Source organism: Dipodomys merriami, unplaced genomic scaffold (assembly GCF_024711535.1).
Source record: "Dipodomys merriami isolate MVZ:Mamm:240054 unplaced genomic scaffold, mDipMer1.0.p SCAF_10, whole genome shotgun sequence".
Taxonomy (NCBI): domain Eukaryota; kingdom Metazoa; phylum Chordata; class Mammalia; order Rodentia; family Heteromyidae; genus Dipodomys; species Dipodomys merriami.
In genome coordinates this window covers 19,358,032-19,383,756 of record NW_027202271.1, presented here as the reverse complement: position 1 = coordinate 19,383,756, position 25,725 = coordinate 19,358,032, and the positions used below count along the sequence as shown (strand labels likewise).

General features: G+C 35.9%; 3 protein-coding genes and 1 pseudogene across 3 annotated transcripts; 1 reads left to right on the top strand and 3 right to left on the bottom strand.

Moving 5' to 3' along the window:
* Positions 1-1,910: 1,910 nt before the first annotated feature.
* On the bottom strand, positions 1,911-2,858 carry LOC138838235 (olfactory receptor 9S13-like). Its single transcript, XM_070037522.1, has one exon. It carries the CDS (start codon positions 2,856-2,858, stop codon positions 1,911-1,913), a length of 948 nt encoding a protein of 315 aa, XP_069893623.1.
* Positions 2,859-7,680: 4,822 nt separating this feature from the next.
* On the top strand, positions 7,681-9,021 carry LOC138837316 (mediator of RNA polymerase II transcription subunit 6-like; annotated as a pseudogene).
* Positions 9,022-13,062: 4,041 nt separating this feature from the next.
* On the bottom strand, positions 13,063-14,010 carry LOC138838228 (olfactory receptor 9S13-like). The gene has a single exon (XM_070037509.1). The coding sequence runs from the start codon at positions 14,008-14,010 to the stop codon at positions 13,063-13,065; it is 948 nt and encodes a 315-aa protein (XP_069893610.1).
* An 8,909-nt stretch (positions 14,011-22,919) lies between these two features.
* LOC138838221 (olfactory receptor 9S13-like) lies at positions 22,920-23,867 on the bottom strand. The gene has a single exon (XM_070037496.1). The coding sequence runs from the start codon at positions 23,865-23,867 to the stop codon at positions 22,920-22,922; it is 948 nt and encodes a 315-aa protein (XP_069893597.1).
* Positions 23,868-25,725: the final 1,858 nt, after the last annotated feature.

Here is a 25,725-nt window from a genome sequence, read left to right as displayed (position 1 = left end):
GATGTTGGTATAATTTGTGGAGGGGAAGGGGAAAACAAATCGTTTAAATAGGGATACAGGAGGACCCAGTGCAACAATGAGATGTACAAGTCATTATGTCGAAAAATGAACTTTACAACTTTGGGGAGGGAGGCAGAGTGAGTGGGGGGAGGATGGGAAGGGATGGGAAGGGGAAACAAAGGGGGAGTCTACAATGCTTGATAAGAAATGTACTCATTATCTTGCCCATGTAATTGTTACCCCTCTGTACAGTATTTTCACAATAAAAAAGTGGATCATTCCAATTTATTATGAGAAACAAAAAGAGCTGACAGACTGGCTCAAGTGATAGAGCACCTGCCTAGAAAACATGCTGCCTTGAATTCAAACAAAAAAATAATAAATACAAAAATAAGAGAGTGGGAAGTTGGCTCAGTGGTAGAGTGCTTGCCTTGCATGCATGAGGCCCTGAGTTCAATTCCTCAGCACCACATAAGCAAAAAGAAAAAAGCCAGAAGTGGTGCTGTGGCTCAAGTGGTAGAGCGCAGCCTTGAGCTAAAGAGCTCAGGGACAGCGCACAGGCCCAGAGTTCAGGCCCCCCCCCAAAAAAAAGTAATGCAAAGTGACTTGAAAAAACTCTAATCTCTTCAAAGTATTTCATAAAAATCAGTGAATAATGGAGAAAAATTTCAATTCAGGCCTCAATCAAGACCACAGAGGAAAAAATAAATACATGAATATAAATATACATATAATATAAAATCATTAACATTAAAATGGGTGTATGTATACATAATAAACTTTGATAGCCCAACAAACAAATCTAAATGCAATGTCATATTACTTCACACTAATAGTTGATAAAATGTTAAAAGAGAATAGTCAGAGTAGCATTTCTAGCACTAATGACAGAGGGACGGTCAAATACACTACAGTCTAGAACTTACCTCACGTCTATACCTCTGTAAAGCAATGGTTGCTTCTAGGCTGTGCAGTTACACTTTCATTGTGACATGCCTTAAAATCTGTATTGGAAAGGATTTGGGTAATTACAATACTGAAGTCACACTGGTGTTTGGCCCAATCACGTTTATTCAGCTTCTGGGACTTTAATTTCCTGAATGAATCGTGTTGATAAAAATAATTGATTCTATATTGTAGTCTGTTTGTATTTGTCTTTTTATTTATTATTATTGTTGTTGTTGATCATGGGGCCTGATCTCTGGGCCTAAGCACTGTCCTTCAGCTCTTCAGCTCAAGGCTAGTGCTCTACCACTTGAGCCACAGTGCCACTTTGGGCTTTTTCTGTTTATGTGGTGCTGAGGAATCAAACCCATGGCCTCATACATGCAAGACAAGCACTCTACCACTGAGCCACCTTCCCAGCCCCTGTTTTTTTATTTTATAGTGCATTGAAAATAAAACAAGAGGATGTTATTTACAATAAATGCCACAATTTAGCCTATGCCTAATTCTGTGGACCCGCTTTTATAAGTGTGGAAACACCAAAGTTCATTAATCTAGTACCAAAATGCAAACCTGAATCCCTGAGAAACATAAAACCTTGCACATAAAAGTATTCTATATAATCATTACCATCTCATTGGACCAGAACAATTCATTTCACTTTGTTAAAAATTTATAGAGAAATAGGCATACATATGATATAATTTTCAATAATCTTGTAGCAAAAACTGACTTTTACTCTGAAAAATAAAATTGAAATAGTGTTAAAATTAGAGTACATTTATGTTTTCATGTGCTTTCTAGCAAATAATAATGTGTGTATGTCTATAATTTTAGAATGACTATTTTATATAACTTGGAAATGACATTTTTATATGAACATATAGTTCACATTCTTATAGGAAGAATTTTACACAGAATCCCAACAAAACAAACTTTGTCCAGTATAGAGATTTTCCTAAATGTCACTGAGAGGACAATTTCCCATATACAATTCTTTTCACTGCATCTTTCACATCTCTGTTTCTCAGACTGTAGATCAGAGGGTTCAGCATTGGTATTATAAGTGTGTAGAACACAGCTACAATCTTGCTTTGCTCTAGTGAGGACAGGGCCCCAGGCTGGGCATACATGAAGAAGACAGTTCCATAGAAGATGCTTACCACAGCTATATGGGAGCCACAGGTGGAGAAGGTCTTTCTCCTTCCTTGGGTGGAGGGAATCTTCAAGACAGTGGAGAGGATGTACCCATAAGACACCACAATTACCGTGGTGGTGGAGATGATGATGAGAGCAGAGAGAATGAACAATACCATCTCATTCACAAAGGTGTCAGCACATGAGATCTCGATCAGAGCAGAGACATCACAGAAGAAGTGGTCCAGTCTGTGTTCCTCACAGAAATGCAAGGTGAGAGCAAAACTTGTATGTATTGCAGAATTGATGCATCCACAGATATAGGATCCAGTTACCAGCTGAACACAGACTTTGTGGGACATGTTGACATGATAAAGGAGAGGAGAGCATATGGCTGAGAATCGATCAAATGCCATTACAGACAGAAGAAAGGCTTCGGTGGTGACAAATAAAGCAAAGAAAGAAAACTGAGCCAAACACTCATTATATGAAATTTTCTTTTCACTACTCAAGAAGTTGACTAACATTTTGGGAGCAATGTCTGTGGAATAGCAGAGATCCAGATAGGACAAGTTTCTCAGGAAGAAGTACATGGGTGTTTGCAGCTTGGAGTCCATGGAAATGACAAGCACCATGCTGACATTGCCCACCACAATGGCCATGTAGATGACCAAGAACACGAAGAATAAGAAGATCTGGAACTTGGGAGCAGTTCTAAATCCCAGCAGAATGAACTCAGTGATCTCTGAGTAATTCCTACCAGACAAATTGTCCATCGTGATGTATAGGCAAAGCTGGTGGAATGGAAAAATGACATGAATGAGTGACCAGACTAGTTGGTTTAGTATTAAGGAAAACCATGTACTGAATCAATGTCGATGAAAATATTCTGAATTATTATATTATATTATATTAGTGTCAGTATTTTATAAAACACCACTTAATATAAAGAGTGTGTTACTGGGGCTGGGAAGGTGGCTCAGTGGTAGAGCGCTTGCCTTGCATGCTCGAGGCCCTGGGTTCGATTCCTCAGCACCACATAAGCAAAAAGAAAAAAGCCGGAAGTGGTGCTGTGGCTCAAGTGGTAGAGCTCTAGCCTTGAGCTGAAGAGCTGAGGAACAGCGCCCAGGCCCAGAGTTCAGGCCCCACGACCGGTCCCCCCCAAAAAAAGAAAAAAAAAGAGTGTATTACTAAGTTTAAAAAGGGTTACTAATTTTTAAAAATTCTTCCTAGTGAGGTCAATCTGATGGTTCTTCTTTTTCAGTTACTCTTACATGAAAGGGATTGGAGATTAGTCTTCTGAAAGTGTGTTTGGGGAGAAATCAAGATTTTAGGAATGTATATGGAATCAATAGAATTAAATTTTTCAGCATTTATCATCAATTGCCATTAACTCTCCTCACTTAGTTGAAGATATTTCAAATGATACAGTAATCTACCTCAGAATATATAATTTGTTGAAGGTATTACATAATACAATACAAAATATGACTAATATTCTCTATTATCTTTAATATCATTTGTATAATGTAATATACTTCACAATGTTAAATCAATTTGTAAGCTCATTTTTAATGGTAACCTAGTTTTTCCATTTAGTATAAAAAATGGCATTATAACATTTTTTATGTAAATAGAACCCGAAGGCTTTGAGCAAAAATCCATTATTTTTCACTTTTATCTTTCATTGTTCTTTTTTCCACTATTTTCATTCATATGATGATATTAATTCTTTTTATATATATTTATATATTATATATATTTATATATTTTTATATACTGTACAGAGGGGTTATACTTACATGAGTAAGGAAATGAATATATTTTCCTATTCAACATTGTTACCTCCTCCTTTGTTTTTTTCCTTATCATCCCTTCCCTCCCTACATCCCCAACTCTTCCCTCTCCCACCAAATTGTCAAGTTTTGTTTCAACTTAGTGTCTTGTAAGTCTCGTTGTTTCAATGGGTCAACATGTAACTTTGTTTAAGCATTTCCCTTCCCCTCCCCAAATTAGAAAAAAAAATGTATATACAAAATGCAGGGCGCTGGAATCAAATACTATGACAACAGGGGTTATACCATAGGTGGAAGAACATACAAAAGAAACAAAAATAAATCACATAGTACATTTAAAATACTTTAAAACAAGCAAGAAAGAAAAAACTACTTGTGTTCCTATCTTGGAGTTCGTTTCCCTTAGCATCATTTTATATAGTCATATGGATGTAGCTTTTGATTGTGTCTGCTTGTCTGCTAAGATTATCCTAGACATATACTAGTTATTGTAAATAAGAGAAACCGTGAGACCTATGTTTCTTTGGCACTGGCTTGCTTCACTTAAAGTAACTTTTTCCAAGTCTTTCAATTTTCTAACAAATAGGGTGGTGTCATTCTTTCTGATAAAGGCATAGAATTCCATTATATATATATATATATATGTATATATATATATATATATATATGTTTATGTGTATATCACATTTTCTTGATCCATTTATCTACTGAGGGACATCTGGGAATATTAATTCTTTCTGGTATAATTGATCCACTAAAATTTCTACCTAGCCTTCTGCTTACATTTCCTAAATGCAAGGAAATGAACTTTTGTATTTGTTCCTTTTTTCTTTCATTTTTTTCCTTCCTGACATTTTTCCTTCCTTCTTTGCTATTTGCCTACCTTTAGTTTGGTGAATAAATTTAAGTATGAATTCAAAAGAATACATGGAATTTCATAATTTTCATTACTGACATTGCTCCCTATTTTCCCTTTTTTTTTGAGCTCACATATGCACATGGAGCTTCCTAAAATCTTGGCAGAAATTTTACTTCCTAATTAGAAAAGTAATTACAAATATAAGAAGACACACACATAGCAAAGAGAAGGTATTCTGTACAGTTCAAAGACAGATCACATTAAAAATGAAAGGAAGAAATATGTACTTAAACAAATTTCAATTATATTTATCTAGCTTTGTGTTATTATTATGCCTAAAATGTATTTTTAAATTGAAACCAATGGAGACATTTTAATTCTAATTTTACAATGTAGGAAACTAAATGGAACTAAATAGTAAAATGGACCTAAGCAACTTAACTGGGTTACATTCAGTAATTTACAATAAAATGGCAAGGAAACATGCACAAGCCAATCAATTACATAATATTTGAATATTATATTATCAGTATAGACAATTGTATGAATTTAATAACAGGTTTATTCAAATGGTGTAATTATACCAAAATTATATATTTATAACCTTTAAATTATATATTTTTAAAAAAATAAATTCTAAAATAAATAAAATTTAAAAATATAAATTAGAATAGCAGTTTTATAACTTTTATTGTTATTATTGTAATAGCTGAACTAATTTTGGCATTGTTAGGTAGTTTGTGCATTTGGAAGTATGCTATAATCAAATTGGTTTAGGTACAATTGTTAATTCTCAAGAAAAATGGTTGGCCAAAATAACTGCTGTTCAACATTAGATGGCAAAGAGCAGGACACAATTATCTGTAGCAGTTCCTCTTGACTATAAAAACGCATGGTTTCTTTAATTTATGTTTCACATGACCAAGTTTCTGGTTTCAAGAGAAGTACTGGAACACAGTTTAGGATTGTAGCCCAGGCTATATAGAAGACTGGGGTGTGGACAGGTTGAGCCTAATGTCAGGTGTCTATAATCCAAAGTATTCAGGAAAGAGCTGAAGGATTTTGGTTCAAAGCTAACATGGACATAAAAGTTAGAAAACCCCATTTCTTCCTGTAGGATGAATGGTGGACTGTGTTTGTTGAAGATGTAGATAACTGGCTCTCAATGTGAGGTCATTCTGAGAAAAATGCAAGGTGCTCTCCAAAAACAACTACAGCCAAAAGGGTTGTTGTTCAAGTGGTGAAAGTGCCTGCTGGCAAGTGCTAGACTCTTGAGCGCCCTGCAAGGGATGAAGACAAAACTCTAACATCTAAAAATGCCGATAGGAAGCATTCTCCATCATTTTTATTGCTTACCTAGTAAATGCGATACCATCTGTGAATTCAAGCACATTCCCCAAAATTAAAGAAATACTGGAGGCAAAAGGAACAAACCTTTTTCTTTTCTTTTAATGGGATGTTTCCCTGCAGCAGATTACATCTCCTTCCCGACTAGAATGAAATTTAGTAGCAATCCAAATGATAGATCATGTCTTACTCATACTGTGCTTCTCATTTCCTGTTGGAGTTCATGGAACCAATGAAGAAATAGACCTGGGATGAGTCCTTAGGGAAATTCTCTCCTGGGAATGGAAACCATAGAGGTGGGCATTGCTTCCACCAGGGAAGGCATTGGCTGGGAATTCAATGTCCCTTTCCTTGGTAATGTATTTTATGGAATAGTAGGGGAAGAAAGAAAAATAATCATAGATCAACTTGTAATTTCTGAATGTGCCAGATTGGTAGGAAGCAGTAAAAAGGTAAAAGTGCTCTTAGGAGGATGACGGGATTAAAGTTCTACACAGAACACAGACACTGTTCATTGAGAATTTCTCTATATTCCTGAGGTTTCATTAATCCTGAAATTCCTGGAAATGGGAGATATTCTGAACCCCAGGGAAGCATTTTCATTGATGGGCTCTCTCACACTGTTCTCCAGATTATAATTTATGCACGGAATGGAATTGTATGCATTGTTGTTGAGCAATTGTTCTGTGTCTGTGGTCAAAAGCCCACAATCCAACAGAGGAGAGAAGTGGTGGAACACAGTGTTAAGGGTGAAGCCAATGTGTGTGTGTGGGGGAGAGGGGGGTGGTCGGGGAAAGCAGAACTATAGAGAGAAGAAGCCTGTGGCCTGGTGCAGTCATCATAGTCAATGTACATCTGTCAGAGTGAAGCCAGAAGCTTAAGGGGATGAAAAATTTGGGAGAGATGGAGGAGAAAGATGGAAGGGGGCCTTGAGCAACATGCATTTCACTCAAACTGTCAGATTGAATTGAAACCTCTCTGCACAGTTACTTAAAGAAAGATTTTTAGGGCTGGGAATGTGGCTGGTAGAGTGCTTGCACTGCATCAATGAAGCCCTGGATTTGATTCCTCAGTACCACTTAAACAAAAAAGGCTGAAAATGGCACTGTTAACTCAAGTGGTAGAGTGCTAGCCTTGAGCAAAAGAAGTTCGGGGACATTGCCGAGACCCTGAGTTGAAGCCCCAGGTTGGAAAAAAAGATTTTTAAAAGGAACTGATACAGATTTAAAAATAGCATATAATGGACATTTCAATCAAGATATAGATAGACATCATCAAGAATAAAAAAGAATGAGACTTTAAAGGTGAATGGCCATCTAAGATCAAGGAAACTTTCCTGACAACATTTGTAAAAATAGATAGCATTTAACACAATGAAATACACAGTTTTCTTTGAAAGGAAAGGAACTATTGTAACTGCATTGTGATTTAGGTGAAACCTAAGACCTCATTGTAATAGACAAGGCAGGGAGACAAAACATTAAACAGGAAATCCATGGACATCACACAGCATGTATGATGAGGGAAGGAGCAGAGAATCCTGTAGAAAGACTCGGTGTAGAAAGATAAAGTCTTGGCTACAGGTGCTTGTGGAAGGATGGCGGCGGTCGATATCCGAGATAATCTGCTGGGAATCTCTTGGGTTGACAGCTCTTGGATCCCCATTTTGAACAGTGGTAGTGTATTGGATTACTTTTCAGAAAGAAGTAATCCTTTTTATGACAGGACGTGTAATAATGAAGTGGTCAAAATGCAGAGACTAACCTTAGAACACTTGAATCAAATGGTTGGAATTGAGTATATCCTTTTGCATGCCCATTCTTTTCATCATTCGAAAGCAGCAGCGCCAGTCTCCTACTCAAGTTATCCCGCTAGCTGACTACTACATCATTGCTGGTGTTATCTATCAGGCACCAGACTTGGGATCAGTTATAAACTCCAGAGTGCTTACTGCAGTTCATGGCATTCAGTCAGCTTTTGATGAAGCTATGTCCTACTGTCGATATCATCCTTCCAAAGGATATTGGTGGCATTTCAAAGACCATGAAGAGCAAGATAAAGTTAAGCCTAAAGCCAAAAGGAAAGAAGAACCAAGCTCTATTTTTCAGAGACAGCGTGTGGATGCCTTACTTGTAGATCTCAGACAAAAATTTCCACCCAAATTTGTGCAGCAAAAGTCTGGAGAAAAGCCTGTCCCAGGTATGCTTTCTCTGATTTTCTTATTAAGCTTGAAATAAAATCAAACTTCTGTTTAACATGTGACAATAACAGCATGTGAGAAGATCTGTGGTCATTTTGTCCTTTCAGGCTCTCATTGTGGTTTGTTACTCCTCACCTGTGATTGCCAACAAGTAGGGCTTTTGTGGTAGTGATACTGGTATTTAAAAAATGAATTCACACAAAAGAGTAGATATGGAAGGAATGTGAAGAACCTAGGATGACTTGAGGTCGATTTTTCATTGAAAATAGGTATTGAACTACAGTTGAAACTGGGATGGAATAATTTTAACTCTTACTTATACATGATGACTTATTTAAATGCCATATGTTTTTGCCTAGTGTCATAAGTACCCTTGAGTTAATAATAGGTTGTGTAGTTTATAAGAGGGTTCTTAAATCTGATTGAGGAATTAACTTAAGGTCGAGCTGGAGGTAGCTATTAAAATGAATTTGAAAAAGTGAACTATTCATATAATCCATTGTCTAAATTTAATTTATCCTTTCACCCACATTCATCTAAAAAAAATCCTAACAACACAAAACAACTACAATAAAAAACAAAACTACTTTGAATGTCTAGTGGAACCAAGGAAGAAGCAGAACCCATTCCAGAAACTGTAAAATCTGAGGAGAAGGAGACCACAAAGAATGTCCAACAGACTGTGAGCACTAAAGGCCCCCCTGAGAAACGGATGAGACTTCAGTGAATATAGGACAAAAGAGAAGCAAGACTCTTTGTGTCAATTATACCTCAGTTCTCTGGTAGGATCTTGAGCTTTAAAATGCTCTGTGTGGAATGCACTTGTTCTTTAAGAAGGAATATTATACCCATCATGCTTTCTGGGGGGAAGGTGCTGGTACTGGATATTGAACCAAGGGCCTGGTGAAATGCTAGGCAAGAGTTTTACAACATAATTGCGCCCCAGCCTTCTATCATGATGTATCTTTATGAATATTTCTTATATATGTTTTGTAACCTTTCCCTTCTGGATTGGTACCACACCTGTTCCCAGGTGTGCTGGCATGTATCTTGAAAGACTAAATAAAGTTATTTGTATATAAAAAAAAAGAAAGATAAAGTCTTTACTAAGTTGGGAGGGACTTGATATTGTGAAGACAGAAGGAAATATAACCCTCCAAACAGGTGAATTTTAAGATTAAGGAACATAATTCTATAAAGGGTGATTTAACTCTTAAGGAATAAAATAATAATTGCTGTACATATAAGCCTTTAAAGTATATGTTATTGTCTATAAGATATTGTTGAAGTCATATTTGTCTTTTGTTATATGATATGATAATGTTTCTGGAAAATATGCATCATTCTCTAACCATAAAAACTAAATGATAGGTAGTTTTGTAAGGCAAAGTTACACTTTTCCTTATAAACAATAAGCTACAAATATGTGTTAATCTTAAAGGTTGAGAGAACCCTGGCAAATGAATACAAAATGACACATATTTTACAAAGAAAAGTTTATGTAAACAACAGATAATAATGATGACGTTACTTCTCTATTTTAAAGGAGTGGCATTTGTTTTTTTTTGTTTTTTTTTTAATTTTTATTTATTTTTTATTGTGAAAATACTGTACAGAGGGGTTACAATTACATGGGCAAGATAATGAGTACATTTCTTATCAAGCATTGTAGCCTCCTCCTTTGTTTCCCCTTCCCATCCCTTCCCAACCTCCCTCCGCCCCCACAAGGAGTGGCATTTGTATTGGGAAGGGGAAACCTGATTTTAAAAAGTTACAGGGATAACGTTTCATAAAAAAGAAAAATCAACATTTAATATGGCATACGTTGGGTGAAACACTACTTCATATTTAAATATAACAGATGTCCCCCTTCCTTTGATTTTTCTGAATAGTGTTTGATGGTTGAGGTCAATATTTTAATCCTGCCTTCTGTGGTTATAAATGAATGTAGGCAAACTATTAAGAAAATGGCTCTATAAATCACAAGTTTTCATGAGGAGAGGATATGATTTTGTACTAAAATTTTTATCTTGTTTAGGCTGTTGTCTTCAAAGATGCAGGCAGAAAGATAATATATTTCAGAATAATATCATGCCAAGCAGAACATGAAATAGCACACAGGAACTGTGAACTAGAATATGAAGACTGGACAATGAACAGAGAACAGGAGGCCCCTATCAGTAATTTTAGTTGCTTTGGAGGCTCAGATGACAGGTTTGCTGTTCAAAGCCAGACCAGGCAAAAAGCTGGGCTGGAGGCCAAGCTCAAGTGGTAGAGTTTTAACCAAGCAAGTGTGAGAGACCTTGAGTTCAAATCCAAGAAAAGGGGTGATAAGAAATAGGTCATCACATTTATTCCCTTTAGAATAAAGTATCCTTGTTGGAAAAGAAATGTTTTTCATGTTTTTCCATGATCATTGAAGTTAGAAAATTCAATACTTCCCTCTTTGCTGGCATTGTGAAGTTAAGCACATGACTTTTTCCCTCTCAGCTGTAGTAAACATACTAGCAAAACATATCAATTGGGGAGAATGCAAATTAATATAGTAATCAAGAAAAATAATATCGTATTTCTTTAAACAGTTAAAAATGCACTATTAATTCTAGTTATCTTACTACTAGGAATAAAACAAAAAAAATGAAATGCACATGACAAAAAGATACCAGCCTTCTACATATTTTAAATATTGATACTAATTTATATTATGTATATAATAATTTTTATTTACTAATTTATGCTGGTTTATATTAGTTGTGCAAAGTTTGAGCTCTAGTGATATTTTTGTAAATGCAAATAATAAATTTTGATTATAATTATCAATTCTAAAATTATTAATAGCTGTTTCCTTTCTTATTTTCTTATATAGTTTACTCGAGTCTTATACAGAAATACAAAGGACTTTAATGATCTTCTTCTCTTATCTTCTTCACTTTTTCCCCTTTTTCCTCCCACTATTTTGATCCCACTAACCTACATTCTTGTTGAACTCTTCCTGCCTCTCTACATTAAGAATTCACATCTTTTAAAAAGACATGTGGCATTTGTCCCTCTGAGTCTCAATTATTTTCCATCCATGAATAATATAGTATAACATAATATCATTGTTCTTTAAACCTGATAATAATTCTTCATACTGCATTTATCATTTCTACTGACCAGTGATCTGTGATGTGCACCTACACTAATTATCTAACTTGTCTTTTGTAAATAATGCTGCAGCAAACAAGAATACGTTTATTGAAATATTCTTATATATAAACATACATATTAGTGGGGGTGTGTATATACAAACACAAGGAAAATAAGATAAATGTCCTATACTCTATCGCTATGTTTGGGGGAGTTAAAAAGAACTTCAATTCAAGCTTCAATCATAAAGAAAAACAAACCTTTAACGTTAAATTTAAGTGAAGACACAATAATGATGACAGTACTTTCAAATTTGTTATGTTTCAGAGCTCACCCTATGTCATTACATCGATTCAAAAGTAAGCATTTAAAGGTTGCACAGTCATCTGACTATTCCACAGTTACTAGAATATGAATGCATAAAAATAACTGAATATTGAAAAGAAAACTAAAAATTTGGAGCCAGGCACTGGTGGTTCATGCTTATAATCCTAGCTACATAGGAGGCTGAAATCTTAGGATCATGGTTTAAAACCAGACAGGAAAGTCCTTTAGACTCTTGTCTCCAATTAATCACCAGAAAACCAGAAGTGGTGCTGTTGCTCAAGTGGTAAAGGCTTCACCTTGAACTGAAGAGTTGAGGGACAGTGCCCAAACCCTAAGACCCGCCCACTCAAAAAAAAAAAAAGAAAGAAAAAAAGAAAAAACCAAAATTTGGAAGCATGCTGGAGTTAGTTTCTTCCAAGTTAATTCAGCTGTTGACACCCAATTTCCTCACTTAAAAATAGCAATAAAAACTCCTATGGTATATATTTTGTGCTTACTGTGTATCAGGGTTTTAGTTTCTAACCATATAATGTAATATTTGAGGCTCATGCAGGTGCTGCAGAATGCTATTGTCAAAATACATAATGTGAATTTGCCTCTTGTATCATGGGTCTGTGGGTCTGCTGTGAACATATGAGCTTTCTCCAAGGATGAAAGACTGGAAACTTTGGAATCCTATGCTGTTAATTCAGAAGTGTGCTAAATCACCATTGCCCTTGAACTTTACAACACATACAGTGCATTTCAACTTGTAAGAAGGATAAATATTACACATGGAGAGATGTCTTTAATATAATAACAAGTAATATCTGTTAATTAATACCTTATCAGATGGTCAACAGTGGATCATGCCTATAATCCTAGTTACTCAGGTGGCTGAGATCAAGGATCACAGCTCAATTCGAAGCCATGCAGGGCAGATAGTCCATGAGACTCTTATCACCAATTAACCACTAAAAAGCCAGAAATAGAGCTGTGGCTCTAGCAGAGCCTTCAGCAGAAAAGCTCAGGGACAGTGTTCAGACTGAAGTCAAGCCCCAGGACTAGGTCGTTCCTAACACCCCCTATAAAAGTATTATTCCATTGATTCCTACTGAAACTAACAATGCAAGTAATTGTAGTTACTATATCAAAAAATGAGGGTATTTATGCTAGGAAGGCAAAATAATGATGTTGGATCTATATTATTAGAATTATTATTCTATAAAAAGAATTCTATTTATTACAATAGATAAAATCATTGATAGCCTATAATTTCATAAGAACAAGAGTACAACTATTACAAAGTAAAATTTGTAAACAACATAATGGTTTTGGAAAGATCACTGAGAGAACCCTTTTCCACATACGATTCTTTTCAGTGCTTCTTTCACATCTCTGTTTCTCAGACTGTAGATCAAAGGGTTCAGCATTGGTATTATAAGTGTGTAGAACACAGCTACAATCTTGCTTTGCTCTGGAGAGGACAGGGCCCCAGGCTGGGTATACATGAAGAAGATAGTTCCATAGAAGATGCTTACCACAGCTATATGGGAGCCACAGGTGGAGAAGGTCTTTCTCCTTCCTTGGGTGGAGGGAATCTTCAAGACAGTGGAGAGGATGTACCCATAAGACACCGCGATGACCATGGTGGTGGAGATGATGATGAGAGCAGAGAGAATGAACAGCACAATCTCATTCACAAAGGTGTCAGCACATGAGATCTCGATCAGGGCAGAGACATCACAGAAGAAGTGGTCCAGTCTGTGTTCCCCACAGAAATGCAAGGTGAGAGCAAAACTTGTATGTATTGCAGAATTGATGCATCCACAGATATAGGATCCAGTTACCAGCTGAACACAGACTTTGTGGGACATGTTGACATGATAAAGGAGAGGAGAGCATATGGCTGAAAATCGATCAAATGCCATTACAGACAGAAGAAAGGCTTCAGTGGTGGCAAATAAAGCAAAGAAGAAAAACTGAGCCAAACACTCATTGTATGCAATTTTCTTTTCACTACTCAAGAAGTTGACTAACATTTTGGGAGCAATGACTGTGGAATAGCAGAGATCTAGACAGGACAAGTTTCTCAGGAAGAAGTACATGGGTGTTTGCAGCTTGGAGTCCATGGAAATGACAAGCACCATGCTGACATTGCCCACCACAATGGCCATGTAGATGACCAAGAACACGAAGAATAAGAGGATCTGGAGCTTGGGAGCAGTTCTAAATCCCAGCAGAATGAACTCAGTGACCTCTGAGTAATTCCTACCAGACAAATTGTCCATAGTGATGTATAGGCAAAGCTGGTGGAATGGAAAAATGACATGAATGAGTGACCAGACTGCTGGGTTTAGTACAAAAGAAAAACACATAATGAAACAGTGTTGATGAAAATATTCTGCATTATTATATTAGTGTCAGTATTTTATAAAGCACCACTGAATATAGAGTGTGTTACTGTTTTTAAAAAGTGTTACTATTTTTAAAATTTCTTCCTAATCAGGTAGATGTGATTGTTCCTCCTTTTCAGTTACTCTTACATGCAAGTGATGGAGATCAGTCCTCAAAAAGGATGTTTGGGGAGAAATCAAGATTTTAGGAATGCATATGGACTCAGTAGGAATAAATGATTTCTTCAGCATTTATCATCAATCGCGATTAACTTCCCTCACTTAGTTAAAGATATTTCAATTAATACAGTAATCTGCCTCAGAATATACAATTTAGCACCAAATATGATTAATATTTTATCATTTGTATAATTTAATATACTTCACAATGTTAAATGAATTCGTAAGCTGAATGGTAACCTAGTTTTTCCATTTAGTGTAAAAAATATGGCATTCCAATATTTGTTTTTTCAGTTGTGGGGCCTGAACTCTGGGCCTGGGCACTGTCCCCCAGCTCTTCAGCTGTAGACCAGTGCTCTACCACCTGAGCCTCAGCCCCACTTCTGGCCTTTTCTGCTTATGTGGTGCTGAGGAATTGAACCCAGGGCCTCATGCATGCAAGGCAAGCACTTTACCACTGAGCCACCTTCCCAGCCCCAACGTATTTTTTACGGAAGTAGAACCCTATGACTTTGATCAAAGATTGTTTTTTGTACATTTATCTTTCATCGTTCTTTTTTCCCTTATTTTCATTCCTATGATATTAATTCTTTCTGGTACAATTGGTCCACTAAAATTTCTACATGGCCTTTTGCTTATATTTCCTAAATGCAAGGAAATGAAGTTTTCTTCCTTTCTTCTTTCATTTTTTTGTTCTGACATTTTTCCTTCTTTTTTCCCCCTATTTGCCCACCTTTAATTTGGGCAATAAAGTTAAGTATAAATTCAAAAGAATACATGGAAGTTCATAATTTTCATTACTGACATTGCTCCCTATTTTCCCTTTTTTTGAACATACATATGCACATAGAGCTTTCTGAAATCTTGGCAGAAATTTTACTACCTATTTAGAAAAGTAATTACAAATATAAGAAGACACACATGTGGCAGAGAAGGTACTCTGTACAGTATGAAGACAGTTTCTCGTTAATAATGAAAGGGAGAAATACGTATTTGTCACCAGACAGAGGTGAGGTTTAGTGAAGCTCTCCTTTAAATATAGGAACTTTCCACTTAGGGTCCTTGACTTCGATTGCAGAATAAGAATTTCTGGACAATCCACAATGGTAAGAAAAGTTGGCAGAGCTTTATTAAGTAAACAAGCAAGGAAACAGACCAAAAAAGCAGACAAACGGAAGGGCAGGGGCACACTCTAGCAGATTGTGTGTGCTCTCATAGGGATATAAAGATACAGACACATACAAGGAGACACCCAGAGAGACACACAGTTCCTTGGGCTGTTGGGTATTTATAGGGTAAAGGCAGGGGGTCTGGCTTTAAGTTATGCAGAGCTAGGTGCTTTGTCTTGGCTTTAACTACACCTGGTGTTATTCTCTGAGTTTCAAGGTAAGAATGCATCCTGCCATAAAACAGATCCTTGTACTGGAAACAAGGAGACACCCTGCCTTGGAATATGCATTTCGGGGCATCCTGTCTGGCAATTGTGAATTCTTGGGTGAGAAATGCACCACTTAGAAAAGAATGCATTCAGTTGCCTCTCTTTGAAGTAAAGATAGCATTTCTAAATTTTTAGATACCATATTTCTGAGTTGCCTATACCAGGCCTCAGTTTCCCTAAGTTATCCTGCTTCATTTCTCCCAAAATGACTTTTGTTCCCTTAATCTTTTTTTTGGGGGGGGGGGAGGAGCCAGTCATGGAGCCTGAACTCTGGGCCTGGGCGCTGTCCCTCAGCTCTTCAGCTCAAGGCTAGCGCTCTACCACTTGAGCCACAGTGCCACTTCCCGGTTTTTTTCCTTTTGCTTATGTGGTGCTGAGGAATCAAACTCAGGACCTCATGCATGCAAGGCAAGTGCTCTACCACTGAGCCACCTTCCCAGCCCTGTTCCCTTAATCTTAAGGGAAGTACATGAAGGAATATCTCCTGTATTTGCTGTTAGCTGACAATACCTCATTTTTCCTAGTTCCAGGTTCATTTACACAAATTTCAATTATATTTATTTAGTCTTGTGTTATTATTATAACTAAAATGTATTTTTAAGTTAAAACCAATGGAGATATTTTAATTCTAATTTTACAATGTAGGAAACTAAATGGAAATTAATAGTAAAATGGACCTAAGCAACTTACCTGGGTTAAATTCAGTAATTTACAATAAAATGGCAAGGAAACATGCACAATAATCAATCAATTACATAATATTCAAATATTATTTTACCAGCATAGAAAAACTGTACAAATTTATAGTAACAGGTTTATCCAAATGGTGTAATTATACCAAAATTATTTATTCACTAAAATTATATATATATTTAAAAATATAAATTCCATTTTAGAATAGCACTTTTATAACTTATTGTTATTATTGTAATAGCTGAACTAATTTTGGCATTGTTAGGTAGTTTGTGCATTTGGAAGTATGCTATAATCAAATTGGTTTAGGTACAATTGTTAATTCTCAAGAAAAATGGTTGGCCAAAATAACTGCTGTTCAACATTAGATGGCAAAGAGCAGGACACAATTATCTGTAGCAGTTCCTCTTGACTATAAAAATGCATGGTTTCTTTAATTTATGTTTCACATGACCACGTTTCTGGTTTCAAGAGAAGTACTGGAACACAGTTTAGGATTGTAGCCCAGGCTATATAGAAGACTGGGGTGTGGACAGGTTGAGCCTAATGTCAGGTGTCTATAATCCAAAGTATTCAGGAAAGAGCTGAAGGATTTTGGTTCAAAGCTAACATGGACATAAAAGTTAGAAAACCCCATTTCTTCCTGTAGGATGAATGGTGGACTGTGTTTGTTGAAGATGTAGATAACTGGCTCTCAATGTGAGGTCATTCTGAGAAAAATGCAAGGTGCTCTCCAAAAACAACTACAGCCAAAAGGGTTGTTGTTCAAGTGGTGAAAGTGCCTGCTGGCAAGTGCTAGACTCTTGAGCGCCCTGCAAGGGATGAAGACAAAACTCTAACATCTAAAAATGCCGATAGGAAGCATTCTCCATCATTTTTATTACTTACCTAGTAAATGCGATACCATCTGTGAATTCAAGCACATTCCCCAAAATTAAAGAAATACTGGAGGCAAAAGGAACAAACCTTTTTCTTTTCTTTTAATGGGATGTTTCCCTGCAGCAGATTACATCTCCTTCCCGACTAGAATGAAATTTAGTAGCAATCCAAATGATAGATCATGTCTTACTCATACTGTGCTTCTCATTTCCTGTTGGAGTTCATGGAACCAATGAAGAAATAGACCTGGGATGAGTCCTTAGGGAAATTCTCTCCTGGGAATGGAAACCATAGAGGTGGGCATTGCTTCCACCAGGGAAGGCATTGGCTGGGAATTCAATGTCCCTTTCCTTGGTAATGTATTTTATGGAATAGTGGGGGAAGAAAGAAAAATAATCATAGATCAACTTGTAATTTCTGAGTGTGCCAGATTGGTAGGAAGCATTAAAAAGGTAAAAGAGCTCTCAAGAGGGTAACAGGATTAAAGTTCTATGCAGAAAATAGACACTGTTTAGTGAGAAACTGTTTTTTCTTCCCCTTAATATTCTTGAGGTTTCATTAATCCTGAAATTCCTCGTAGTGGGAGATATTCTGAACACTGGGGAAGCATTTTCCATGATGGACTCTCTCATACTGTCCTCCAGATTATAATTTATTCACGGAATTGATTTATACGCATTATGTTGAGCAGTTGCAGCATGTCTATGGCTGTATTTCAAAAGCCCACAATCCAATGGAGGAGAGAAATGGTACAACACAGATGTGAAAGTCATGTTGTATTGAGGGCAAGGCCAATGGGAGGGAAGGTAGAGGAATTGAGAGAAGGAACAGGTGGGCTGATACAGTCATCATAGTCAATGTACATTTGTAAGAATGAAACCAGAAAACTTAAGGGGATGAGAAAATTTGGGAGGGATTGGGGAGGAAGATGGAAGGGTGCCACTGAGTAACATGCCTTATACTGACAAACTGTTACACTGAATTAAAACCCCTCTACACAACTACTTACAGAAAGATTTTTAAAAGGATCTAATACAGATTAAGAAATGGCATAATGCACATTTCAATCAATATGTAGATAGGTATAATCAGATAATGAAAAAAGGAGTGAGATTCTGAAAGTGAGTGGTTCTCTATCAAGGAGACTTTCCTGACAACATTTGTAAAAATAGCACTTAGCACAACGAAATATACAATTTTCTACGAAAGGAAAAGAACTACTATAACTGCATTGTGATTTAGGTGAAACCTAATACCTCATTGTAATAGACAAAGCAGGGAGAGAAAATATTAAACAGGAAATCCATGAACATCACACAGCATGTATGATGAAGGAAGGAGCGGGGAATCCTGTAGAAAGACTCGGTGTAGAAAGATAAAGTCTTTACTAAGTTGGGAGGGACTTGACATTGTGAAGACAGAAATAAATATAACCCTCCAAACAGGTGAATTTTAAGATTAAGGAACATAATTCTATAAAGGGTGATTTAACTCTTAATGAATAAAATGATCATTGCTGTATATATGAGCCTATAAAATATATGTTATTGTGTATAAGATATTGTTGAAGTCATATTTGTCTTTTGTTAAATGATATGATAATGTTTCTGGAAAATATGCATCATTCTCTAACCATAAAAACTAAATGATAGGTAGTTTTGTAAGGCAAAGTTACACTACTCCTTATAAACAACAAGCTACAGGTATGTGTTAATCTTAAAGGTTGAGAGAACACTGGCAAATGAATACAAATGACACATACTTTACAAAGAAAAGTTGATGTAAACAATAGATAATAATGATGACATCAATTCTCTATTTTAAAGGTGTGGCATTTGTGTTGGGAAGGGAAACCTGATTTTAAAAAGTTACAGGTATAACATTTCATAAAAAAGAAAAATCAACATTTAATGTGGCATATGATTGGTGAAACACTACTTCATATTTAAATATAACAGATGTCCCTCTTCCTTTGATTTTTCTGAATAGTGTTTGATGGTTGAGGTCAATATTTTAATCCTGCCTTCTGTGGTTATAGATGTATGTAGGCAAACTATTACAAAAATGGCTCTATAAATCACAAGTTTTCATGAGGAGAGGATATGATTTTGTACTAAAACTTTGATCTTGTTTAGGCTATTATCTTCAAGGATGCAGGCAGTAAGATAATAGATTTTAAAGTAATAGCATACCAAGCAGAACATGAAATAGCTCATAGGAGCTGTGAACTAGAATATGAAGACTGGACAATGAGCAGAGAACAGGAGGCCCCTATCAGTAATTATTGCTGCATTGGAGGCTAAGATGACAGGGTTGCTGTTTAAAGCCAGACCAGGCAAAAAGCTGGGCTGGAGGCGAAGCTCAAGTGGTAGAGTTTTAGCCAAGCATGTGTGAGAGACCTTGAGTTCAAATCCAAGAAAAAGGGCGATGGGAAATAGGTCATCACATTTATTTATTTATTTATTTATTTATACTTTAGAAGAAAGTATCCTTGTTGGAAAAGAAATGTTTTCATGATTTTCCATGATCATTGAAGTTATACAATTCAATACTTCCCTCTTTACTGGCATGTGAAGTTAAGCACATGACTTTTTCCAGTAAACATACTAGCAAAACATATTGGTTGGGGAGAATGCAAATTAATATAGTAATCAAGGAAAATTATAACATGTTTCTTTAAACAGTTAAAAATGCACTGTTTGTTCCAGTTATCTCACTACTAGGAATAAAACCAAAAGAAATGAAATGCACAGGACAAAAAGATACTTGCTTTCTATATATTTTTAAAATTTATATTAGCATGTATTAGTTCTGCAGAGTGTGAACTTTCATTGTGATATTTTTGTAAATGCAAATAATAAATTTTCATTATAATTATCTACTCTAAAATTATGAATATCTGTTTCCTTTCTCATTTTCTTATATATTTTACTTGGTCTTATACAAAAATACAAAGGACTTCAATCATTTTCTTCCCTTCTCTTCTTCTACCTCCCACTGTTATGACCCCACTAACCCACATTTTTTTTTTTTTTTTTTGGTTGGTCTTGGGGCTTGAACTCTGGGCCTGGGCACTATTCCTGAGCCCTTCAGCTCAAGGCAAGTGCTTGAGCCACAGCGCCACTTCCGCTTTCCAAGTGGTTTATTGGAGATAAGAGTCTCACGGATTTTTCTGCTGCTTTGAACCGTGATCCTCAGATCTTAGCCTCCTGAGTAGTTAGGATTACAGGCGGGAGCCACCAGCGCCTGGCTAACCTGCATTCTTGTTCAACCCTTCCTGCCTCTCTTACATTAAGAAATCACATCTTTAAAAAAAATCATGTGGCATTTCTCTGTCTGAGTCTGAATTATTTTGCATTATAGGAGTTTCTCTAGTTCCATCCATTGCCCCATAAATAATATAGTTTCATTGTTCTTTAAACCTGAAAATAATACTTCATTGTGTAGGTATGTATCATTTGTTATTTCCACTGACCACTGATCTGTTGATTGGCACCTACACTAATTACATAACTTGGCTTTTGTAAATAGTGTTACAGTAAACAAAAAACGTTTATTGTAGTATTCATTTATAAAAACATATATGTGTATGTGTTTGTATAAAACACAAGGAAAATAAGATAAATGTCCTGTACCCTATCTTAATGTTTGAAGACATTGGTGGACTGAAAATGAACTTTGAGTTTTAACCATAAAGAAAAATAAAACTTTGATGTTAATTAAATTTAAATGAAGTCACAAAAATAACATACTTACTTTCTTACTTTCAAATTTGTTATGTTTCAGAGCTTACTCTATGTCATTACATGAATTCAAAAAACAAACATTTTAAGGTTGTGCAGTTATGTTTTCTTTTTATTATTAGTAAGTTTTTTATTATGAAAATACCATACACAGGGGTTGCAATTATATAAGCAAGATAATGAGTACATTTCTTATCAAGTATTGCAGCCTCCTCCTTTGTTTCCCCTCCCATACATTCCCTCCCACCTCCCAGCCCCCACCCTTCCCAAAGTTGTAAAGTTTGTTTTTTGACAAAACGTCTTGTACATCTCATTGTATCCCTGCTTAAACAATTTGGTTTTTCCCTTCCCCTCCACAAATTATAACAACATCAAATACAGTGAAAACAGGGGTTATACCATGGGGGAGGGACATACAAAGCAACAAAGAAATCATCTTATAAAAGTGTTAGAAGCAATAGCAAGAAAGAAAAACCATTTGAGTCCTTATCTTGGGGTTCATTTCGCCTAACATCAACTTATCTGATCGTTTCTGCTTGTCTCAGACATATACTAGTTATTGCAAATAAGGGAAACCATGGGACCTATGTTTCTTTGGGCCTGGCTTACTTCAATTAATAGAATTTTTTCCAAGACTTTCCATTTCCTAACTAATTGGGCAATGTCATTCAGGTATGAGAATATGGATAATAGAAATAACTGAATATTGAAAATAATACCAAAAATTTGGAAGAATGCTGGAGTTAGTTTCTACCAAGTTAATTCAGCTGTTGACATCCAATTTCCTCACTTAAGAATAGCAATAAAAACTGCTATGGTAAATATTTTGTGGTCATTATGTATGCTTTATATTTTACCATATAATGCAATATTTGAGGATCATGCAGATCCTGTAGAATGTTATTGTCAAAATTTTTTAACATGAAATCGCCTCTTGTACCATATACTTTGGGTCTGCCGTGAACACATGAGCTTCCTCCAAGGATAAGAGGCCCTGGAAACATTGGAATCCTGTGCCTTTAATTCAGAAGTGTGCTAAATCACCATTGTCCTTCCACTTTTCCACAAACACAGTGCATTTCAACTTGTAAGAAGGATAAAGATTACATATGGAGAGATGTCTTTAATATAATAACAAGTAATATCTGTTAAGCAATACCTTATTAGATGGTCAACAGTGGATCCTGCCTAAAATCTTAGCTACTGAAGTGGCTGAGATCTGAGGATCACAGCTCAATTTGAAGCCATGCAGGGCAGATAGCCCATGAGACTCTTATATCCAATTAACCACTAAAAAGCTAGAAATAGAACTGTGGCTCTAGCAGAGCTGAAGGCTTTGCCTTTAGCAGAAAGTTCAGGGAAAGTGCCCAGGCCAAGCCCCAGGACTGGGTCCCTCCTGCACACCCCCTATAAAAGAATGCTTTCATTGATTTCTAGTGAAACTAACAATACAAGTAATTATAGTTATTATATCAAATATATATTTATGCTGGAAGCCAATATAAGAATGTGTGAATCCATATTATTAGAATTATTTCATACAAAGAAAATTATATTTATTACAATAAAATCTTTTATAGCCTATAATTCCATAAGAACAAGAATACAACTATTACAAAATAAAATTTGTAAACAAAATAATGGCTTTGGGGGGCTGGGAAGGTGGCTCAGTGGTAGAGAGCTTGCCTTGCATGCCTGAGACCCTGGGTTCGATTCCCCAGCACCACATAAGCAAAAAGAAAAAAGCCGGAACTGGTGCTGTGGCTCAAGTGGTAGAGTGCTAGCCTTAAGCTGAAGAGCTGAGACAGCGACCAGGCCCAGAGTTCAGGCCCCACGACCGGACCCCTCCCAAAAAAATGGCTTTGGAAAGGTCACTGAGAGAACTCTTTTCCACATACAATTCTTTTCACTGCATCTTTCACATCTCTGTTTCTCAGACTGTAGATCAGAGGGTTCAGCATTGATGTTATAAGTGTATAGAACACAGATACAAACTTGCTTTGTTCTGGAGAGGACAGGGCCCCAGGCTGGGCATATATGAAGAAGATAGTTCCATAGAAGATGCTTACCACGGCTATATGGGAACCACAAGTGGAGAAGGTCTTTCTTCTGCCATGAGTGGAGGGAATCTTCAGGACAGTGGAGAGGATGTACCCATAAGACACCACGATTACCGTGGTGGTGGAGATGATGATGAGAGCAGAGAGAATGAACAACACCATCTCATTCACAAAGGTGTCAGCACATGAGATCTCGATCAGAGCAGAGACATCACAGAAGAAGTGGTCCAGTCTGTGTTCCCCACAGAAATGCAAGGTGAGAGCAAAACTTGTATGTATTGCAGAATTGATGGTTCCACAGATATAGGATCCAGTTACCAGCTGAACACAGACTTTGTGGGACATGTTGACATGATAAAGGAGAGGAGAGCATATGGCTGAGAATCGATCAAATGCCATTACAGACAGAAGAAAGGCTTCAGTGGTGACAAATAAAGCAAAGAAGAAAAACTGAGCCAAACACTCATTGTATGCAATTTTCTTTTCACTACTCAAGAAGTTGACTAACATTTTGGGAGCAATGACTGTGGAATAGCAGAGATCTAGACAGGACAAGTTTTTCAGGAAGAAGTACATGGGTGTTTGTAGCTTGGAGTCCATGGAAATGACAAGCACCATGCTGACATTGCCCACCACAATGGTCATGTAGATGACCAAGAACACGAAGAATAAGATGATCTGGAACTTGGGAGCAGTTCTAAATCCCAGCAGAATGAACTCATTGACCTCTGAGTAATTCCTACTGGATAAATTGTCCATAGTGATGTGTAGGCAAAGCTGGTGGAATGGAAAAATGACGTATTGGAGTTACCAGACTAGTTGTTCTAGTATTAAGGAAAACCATATACTGGATCAATGTCGATGAAAATATTCTGAATTATTATATTAGTGTCAGTATTTTATAAATAGTGTTAGTATTTTATAAAACACCACTGAATAACAAGAGTGTGTTACTATTTTAAAATTTCTTTCTAGTGAGCTCAGTGTGATGGTTGCTCCTTTTTAGTTATTCTTACCTGCAAGCAATGGAGATGAAGCCTTGAAAAGATACTTTAAGAGAAATCAAGATTTTAGAAGTGTATATAGAATCAGTAGTAATAAATTATTTTTCCAACATTTATCCATGCCATGAAGTTTCCTTGCTTAGATGAATATATTTTAAATAGATACAGTAATGTACCTCAGAATACATAATTTATAAATATAGTACAGTAAATATAATTGACACAGTATATTATAGTATAATTAATATTACCTGTATAACATAATGTACTTCACAATGATAGAAGAAAATCAATGTATTTTATTTGTAAAGTATAGACAATTTTTCCATTTAATGCAGAAAAATGGCATATGGCATTATAACATATTTTTTATTTAAGTAGAGCCTTCAGTTCCTCAGCCAAGATCCACTATTTTGTACATTTTTCTTTCATTGTTCTTTTTATTGTTATCCTCATGATGATATTAATTCTTTCTGGTATAATTAATCTACTAAAAATTCTTTTTGTTATAATTATTCTACATGGCCTTTGTTATATTACCTAAATACAAGGAAATGTAGTTTCAGATTTCTTCCTTTATGCTTTCATTTTAAAAATTCCTGGAACTTTTCCTTCTTTTCTTCCTATTTGTCCACCTTTCATATGGTGAATAAATTACATTAAAATTCATAAATATAAATTGACCCTTAATTCTTACTGCTGACATTGCTCCCCATTTTCCCTATATTTGGACATGGAGATGTTCAAGGAGGTTTCTAAAATCTTGGCAGAGATTTTGCTCCCTTTGGAAGAAAAGTAATTACAAATACAAGGTAACATGCATGTGGCAAAAAGAAGGTACATGGTACAGCTCAAAAACAGTATCAAGGTAAAAAAATTAAAGGAAGAAATCAGTACTTACACAAATTTCAATTATATTTATTTAGCCTCATATTATAATTGTGACTAGCATGTATTTTTAAGTAATATATAATGGAGATATTTTTATTCTAATTTTACAATGTAGGAAAGGAAATAGAAACTAAGTAATAAAAAGCCTTAAGCAATTTCACTAGGTTACATTCATCAATTTACAATAAAATAGCAAGAAAACATCAACAATAGCCAATCAATTACATAATATTGAAATTTTACCTTTGTAGAAAACTGTACAAATATCTGACAACAGGTTTATTCAAATGGTGTAATTATAGCAAAATTATGTATGCAAACAAAGTGTATAATTTTAAAAATGTAAACTGTGTATTAGAATAGCAGTTTTATAACTTCTTTTTGTTTTTGTTGTTGGTTATGGGACTTGAACTCTGGGCTTGGGTGCTGTCTCTGAGCTCTTCAGCTCAAGGCTAGTGCTCTACCAATGGAGCCACAGTGCCACTTCCAGTTTTTTGGTGGTTAATTAGAAATAAGAGTCTTATGGACATTTCTGCTGGGGCTGGCTTTGAACTACAATCCTCAGATCTCAGCCTCCTGAGTAGCTAGGATTACTGGAGTGAACCACCAGCTCTGGCAGTTTTATAAATTCTGTTGTTATCATCATTATAATTATTGTGTGAATTTTGACATTTCAAGGCAATTTGTACCTTTGGAAGTATGCTATAATCAAATTGGTTTAG